The sequence below is a fragment of the Habropoda laboriosa genome, unplaced genomic scaffold (assembly GCF_001263275.1).
Source record: "Habropoda laboriosa isolate 0110345459 unplaced genomic scaffold, ASM126327v1 scaffold33, whole genome shotgun sequence".
NCBI classification, from domain to species: domain Eukaryota; kingdom Metazoa; phylum Arthropoda; class Insecta; order Hymenoptera; family Apidae; genus Habropoda; species Habropoda laboriosa.
In genome coordinates this window covers 516967-524014 of record NW_017100187.1, presented here as the reverse complement: position 1 = coordinate 524014, position 7048 = coordinate 516967, and the positions used below count along the sequence as shown (strand labels likewise).

Here is a 7048-nt window from a genome sequence, read left to right as displayed (position 1 = left end):
TCCTTGGCCGTGTTTAATTACGTCGATTAAAGGGGGTGATATTCAACTGGACCAACGGGGATCGTTTTCTTCATTCTCATAACGATAGAAAGCTTCAAGCGGGAAGAATAGCTCGTGAAAATTTCAGATAGTTATCTGGAGTATTAACGGAGCTCTATAGTTTCCAATGGAACTAGACCGTGTAAGGACTTGACTCGAGGATCCTTCAAGATGCTGAACTAATCGGTGTATTTGCTTGAAATTTCGGGAGAGTATCCTTGAAACTGTTAAGCAACTTCTGGTAGATTCGTTTTTGACAATTTTAATCCCAGAAAGTGGTACTAACGCCGATATCTGTCACAGTAGAACTTCCTCAGCGGTGACTCATTCCTGAAGGAAGAACGTGTTCCGCGACAAATTCACCCTCTTGGTCCTCGCACCGAACGAGACGGTAGATCAAACCTTACCTATCCAGCAGAAAGGGTTTAGCAACGTTCGTCGAAAGCCTGATAGGACGCGGAGGCTGGCAGTGATAGGTCAACCGACCCGTAGAATTGAACCTTGATCTACGCCCCGAAGAACTGGTACACATGGCTGGCTTGGAACTGGGATATATCCATCGATTGACATGTCCAACGGTCGAGTGGATCAGTTTACCCGCGGACGATTCTCGTGGACGACATGTTCGACTAGGATTTAAACCGACTGGGATTGATCCTGCACTCTGGACACGGTTAAACTCGATCCTACCCTATCGTCTAGGTATAGCCATGCTCGCATTTGCTTTTCCAATTAATTGCCCCTCTATCCCTCTCTCTCTCTCTCTCACTCGCTATTTCTGTCTCTCTCTTTCCGTGTCTGTCTATGGCTTGTTAAAAGCACAGCATCCAATCGAGGTCCGCGTAGTGTAAAGGGAACGTGAACATAACCAATGGTGAAAAGAGGGGTTGGAGGGCAATAGATACGAGTTGGAATCTAAGAAATACGAGGCTACTTCACGGTATAATGGCCATTACCATTCGTCATTCACCAAAAGAGATTAAAGTTGGCTCCTTGGTTCAGGGGCAACCGATCGAACGATAAAGCTGCGCGATATTCGAGAGCTCGTGAATTTCTTGGCCGACGTTCGCCTGGCCTGGATACGGTCGAAATAATCGTGTTACTTCGGCCGTGATCTACCCGGAGAATTCACCTGGAAATTCTGACTATCGATTCGCGCCCGATATAATCCCTCCGCCTACGCCATACAACGTCGAACCGCCACTTTGCCTACCGCACGGGAAACCGAGAGAGGGCGAGAGAGAGAGAGAGAGAGAGATGCTGTGCGCCTGACAATTGTTAACAGAAATGTATTGAAAGGATCAGCCTTATCGAGCTGCTGATTGACGTTTTGTATCAAAGAACAGATCCATCCCCTCCATACGTACTCTTGTCTCTCGTACCTCGTGGTAGCAACGTTTCAAACAGCATATTCATCGATCTGTATTCCATTGATTAAGTGGAACAGCCCGGCTGTCGGAGTGTGTTCCTACTGACCGAATCCGAGCAGTGGGGTTTTAATCGATAGGATTATTCTCTTCCACGTTTGAACTCGCAATCTCGCCTACGATATCCGTTATACCATTCAACGAAACTCCGCGAATTTTTCCAATACGGACAATAATAATTAGAAACGCGATACGCGTTTCTGATAACGAGCTCTATTCGTACTAATTCGAAGCTCGGGGCTATTAGAAGAGTAATTTAAAGGGGAGCGTATCGTACGATCTTGGCAAAATTTCTGGTAAGCATCGGTACGATTTAAATTCCCAGGGACTTGGAGAAGTCGCTCTTTTTTTCGATAGAGAGAGAGAGAGAGATAGAGGATCGAGAATGCGTTTCTATGTTTTCCACGAGATCCCAGGGGATCCAATTTCCTTCCTGGATCCGAAAAGTTTCTTCGGATGATACGTTAAAGGGGATGAAACGCGAAAGAAAACGATACGGATAATCAGAGGGTGGAATATCTGTAGACAGGCTGAGGGCTACAAGAGTTCGAAGAGAGAGGCCTGGTCCTTGTGGTGGTCGTGTTCCACGAGGATTTAAACTAGAGACGTACCCCTTCCTATAACCATCTCTCTCTCTCTCTCTCTCTCTCTCTCTTTGCTCGTAATTCCTGATCCGGATTTGAATTCTGCCGTAGTATCTGTCGAGCTGCGCGAGGTTTCTCTGCTGAAAGACGACCACGTCTCTCCCTCTCGTCTTCCTTCTACAGTCAGCCATTTTCATTCGTACAAGACGATAAATCCTTCGATCAACCCGGCGCAAATTGAAATTCCGATATCTCGCTTGGAACAACGGCTCTAGCAAAGGGGACAATGTTTCCTTCCTACCCTGTCAATCTTCCCAAATTCCCCTAGATAGACCTGTCTCTCCCTCCTTTTCTTCTCTACTCTAATAATTCTTTCATTTTTTCTTTTTTTCTTCACCAATCAACCAGACCGAGTAAGAGAGGTGGTTGTACACCGTAGCCGATAGAAGCTCGCGATAGGTCGTGTATCGCCGGCGTGATAAGAGTAATTTATCGGTCGTGTCACGATAATCCTTTGATACACGACGTCCTCTCCTTTTTACTCTCGCGCGCGATCTCTGTCTCTCTTCAAGCGCTGGGTATCGACAAATTACGGATTCCCGGTTTCGCGAAATTCACGATTCACGAATTGGTCAACGGAGAAAGAGGGGAGAGCTGGTATCTCTCTCTTTCTCTCTCTCTCTGACCGATCGCGATTCGATTCACGTACCGTTCGAAAACAGAGATTATAACACACACATGTTATCCTATGATAACGTAACGTCACAGCCCTGTTTCTCCTCTCGTTGCAGAGATGTGAGGAATGATCACGTGGGTGATGGTCGGGCTTCTCCTGGCTGCGGAAACTTGCGGCAGAAACGTCCTCTCCGGAAACGGAAACGGAAAGGAGGAGACGAAGCAGAAGGACGGTCTGAAGGGAGTCACCACCGCCGAAGAGGAAGACATCTACCGTGGGTATCGATGCTGAAAGAGCAGAGAGAGAGAACGAAGAAGCCGGGGTAAGGGCGGAGAAGAGGGGGAGGCAAACAGATCTATGATTTGCTCGAGTAACTCGAGCTTATCCAGCCCTCTCGAATCCTGCAATCGAGCTCCACTAATCCTCCATCCTGGCTTTCTACCGCTTACAGATCTCGCTGGCCACTTTACCATCCTGCCACCTCTCCCACCCTCCCTCCTTCCATTACCACAAATCATTCTACGATCTACACACCTCGTCTGTAACATATTGTTCGGTAGTGTCCCGGAATGGTTCTTTGATTTTCGAGTCACAAATTGGGATTTTTGGGTAGATAGAGTTTGGATTTTCTTGTTTACCTTTGGAACTTTTCCAAATGGAATTCGTTAAAGTTGAGTTAGAATTTTTTTCCGCGACGAAGCAGCCACCCTTATTTTCTACCCGCCATAATACTCGCTCCGACTTTCCCAGCTTTTGACGGTGAAGAGTTCATTAAAAGGACGCAATTTTCAAACGATTCCGGAGACAAAGGAAAATTCAGAGGCTGATCCGGAAGCAATTTCTAAAAGTGCCTACAAAGACTCGGGTAGCTCTATACGCGGGCTGCTACAGGGGACAATTTTAATTCTGAATTATCTATTCAGTCGGAGGATTTTTTTCATCGAAGAACGTCTCTCAGTATTTCAGATTATGCTCTCTGAAAAGCAGCGAACTTACATGTATATTTATCGCTTCTTTCAACATTCTACCATTGGCAATTTAAGTAAAACCGCGAAGAGACAAGCGGTTGCTTCGTAATTCGTATATCGTTGCCTCGAAGAAAAGTTCGGGCCAATAGACAGTGAAACACTTCTAACCGAAGCTCTCAGCCGTTCTACCGAGTATCCGTGGTAAAAAGTATTAATTACTACGCCAGACTGAGGGAGTAGTACAGCGTGTATTTGGAGGGAAACGCTTTTGTCGGTTTGGCGATCCGTCGACGGGCGTTATGAGAGTTCCATTCGACGGGGCACAATCCATTTTCCGCGGCGTTAAGTGTACTATATACCGTACCGCGCCGTGAAGGCGGAATTCTATCGAACGAACGCCTAAGCGTGTTTAATTGTTGCAGTCTCTCCGCCCTTTGTCTCGTGCTTGAGCCCCTGTGCAACGCTATTACTCACTCCAAAACCGACCCGTTCTGTTGTTCCAGGTCTAACGTGCTACACTTGCGTCAACGTCAGCGATAACCAGGTATCGACGAGTCCATTAAACGCTCTCTCTCTCTCTTAAGTGTCTGCGTGTGTGTGTGTGTGTGTCCGGTCGGAATATCGTTTAGCCCCGAGGAGATCGTTTCTCTCCATCGATCTTTACTTATTTTCAAACTCCAACTTCCTTACTCCAATCTCGTACCTTCCCTCTCTCTCATTTTAGTTACTTCTCCGGTTGAAGTCGTCGCAAAGAAATTGCCAATATCGGTCCAGTCGACGATTCCCCGGCGAAACGGGAGAGAGAGGGACAGAGTGATTTTCGTCGCCTTGGATCAATTCTAAGCACGTCTGAATGGGAGTTCCGCTGACGGAAAATCGGTCATTTCTCGACGGTCACCGCGACTTCCGGCCAGTATCTATTTCTTCTTTTCTCTCTCTCTCTCTCTTTCTGTGTTTAAGTTCGATAGCGTAAGAGTGGCCGCAATGAACCGCTTCCTCTACGACCTTTCACCCCCGTTTTCAAAACTACTGGCAAAGTTCCAACCGATCGATGGAGTCCGGAGTGAATTATGCTTGGATGAAAGAAAACAACGATGCTCGATGTCGATTTTTGGCTAATATCGGTGTCTCTCTTTGCGTATCTGTTCACAGATGTGCAACGAATGGGCGATAGATACACCGTGTCCGGCAGGCGGCCGAGACTTCTGCAGATCGCTGCACATTTTGGACAGCCGGGGGAATAGCGTCTTGGCAAGCAAATTTCTTCTTTTTTTTTTTTCTTCGCCACACTTGACCCCTCCTTCTGTACCCTGAGAATCTCGAGACGGGGAGAGGGGCCGCGATTAACTCGACGGCTGCCAAGAAATATTCGAATTGCGGTTGGAACGTGAACTACTGTTCCAAATGGAAACGAGTTTGCATAATTGATTGCGATAGTACGTCGAAAATAGAGAAACGAAGGAACGAGGCGAATTGTTCCTTCGTTGATAATGTTACGCTGTTACAATAGACTGCTTGATTACACGTTGTATCGTTTATTAAGATTGGGCAGCGGCGGTATTCGAAGTAAGTGAATTTTGGGAATCGAATTCGGGGATTGAACATCTTGCAGGGTTTGAGGAAATTTTAAGTATTGGATTGGGAGATTTCGACAGAGGCGGAAATTTAGAGTTGTTCTTCTTGGGAAATTTATATTTTTAATGCCAATCATTTCTATCGAGCAGCTAAGATTTCTTTGAAGTATCTGATTGGGAGATTTCAATATCAAAGGAAATAATTTGCGGAAATTTAGGAATAGAAATTTAAAAGTGAAAAATTTACCTTTTTTCCCGGTAATGCCGCTAATTTCAATTGAGTATCTAAGATTTCGGTAAATTTGGAGCGTCCGATTTGGAGATTTCAATAGCAGCGAAAATCATTTCTGTAAATTTAGAATTGGAAGTTCAAAAATGATTTCCTGAAAAATTCATACTTTTTCCCAGTAATTTCCCACTAATTTCAATTAAACATCTAAAATTTCTTTGAAGTATCTCATCAAAAAATTTCAAGAGCAGCGAAAATATAGAAATGTAAATTTCAAACTGTTTTTCCCGACAAATTTCCATTTTTCCCCGGTAATGCTGGCATCGGTGCATCGAGGATGCTACGATAAAAATCATACACGTCGGACGTTTATCGGCGGACCGTTGTTACACGCACGACCGATGAAAATCAATCGGGAATTTTATCGCGTTCCCCTCTAATAGCTCGTCCCATGCATTAAATGCGTTATCGATTCCGTGTGTTTGTTAATGGACAAACTTGCGGAAGAGAGTATTCACAGCGGAAGAGTGACGGTGCAGACCTCACTTAAGAGCACCACCGACTAAGCACTTTCCGGAACTCTTTCAATTATGAACATCCGAATTAATTAGAGCCTATCCGTTCTATTCGCGAGCCGTTTTCCTCGTTGATCGGTTAATTAATGCTTAGATACGCGCTCGTGGGAAGATACGCAGATGACGCGGAATAAAACGCTCTCTGCGGGATGTGCAAATCAGCGAAAACACCGGACACGCTCCCATGAATCTTTAGAAAAAAATATTCTCCTAACTCTGTATCCCGCGTTTAACCCTTTTTACTCGACGTGTCGAGTATTAAAATTGAGTATAAAGTATCAAATTATTAAAGTCGAATCCTGTATATTCTCCACAAGTGTCAGACCGCAAGGAAGCTAAAACTGACACTCGTAGAGTCAGGGACTACGTTTTCGAGCCTCGCGCCCGCCTCTGTAGTTTGCCGAATTTGACACTCGTAGAGTCAGGGACTACGTTTTCGAGCCTCGCGCCCGCCTTTGTAGTTTGCCGAATTTAGACAAGGCCAGCGAATAAAAGATAAGCATGAAACGTGAGTCGGAGCAACCAAGCGATTTAGATATCAACTTTTTTAATTTTACGTTTTTTTATCCCGAAATTTTTCTTAACATATTGCTGAGATTTTTCTGATGAATATGACATAAAACACGACATAATTTGAACAACATTTACTTATTAACACGTTCACTGTCGCGCCAGATTTACAGGTTGCTGTCAGGCGGCCACAAGAAAATACATTTTAAGCATAGGATTATAGTATTATGCTTTATAATTTTGTTTTTCAATTGAAAATAATGTCTAGCTAGCTATGACATTCAAAATTGTTAGTTGACAACATTTATTTTATTTTAATTATTCTAAACATTTGAGGCACTCCACTCACTGATGACCACCATGGCTTTTTCGATTCTAGAATATAAGAAAATTTGAATAAAATACGCGACGAGAATTGGGGAAAAGCATAAGTTAAACGTGTAAAAATATTTAATAATAAACGAAC

General features: G+C 44.4%; 1 protein-coding gene across 1 annotated transcript in view; it reads left to right on the top strand.

Moving 5' to 3' along the window:
• The first annotated feature begins 662 nt into the window (after nt 1-662).
• LOC108579683 overlaps nt 663-7048 on the top strand; it is a 12592-nt gene continuing 6206 nt past the window's right edge. Inside the window, exons 1-4 of the mRNA XM_017943270.1 lie at nt 663-741; nt 2842-3000; nt 4198-4238; nt 4847-4945. Coding sequence (XP_017798759.1) covers nt 2853-3000; nt 4198-4238; nt 4847-4945 — 288 coding nt within the window. The 5' untranslated portion in view covers nt 663-741; nt 2842-2852. The remainder of the gene's footprint in view (nt 742-2841; nt 3001-4197; nt 4239-4846; nt 4946-7048) is intronic.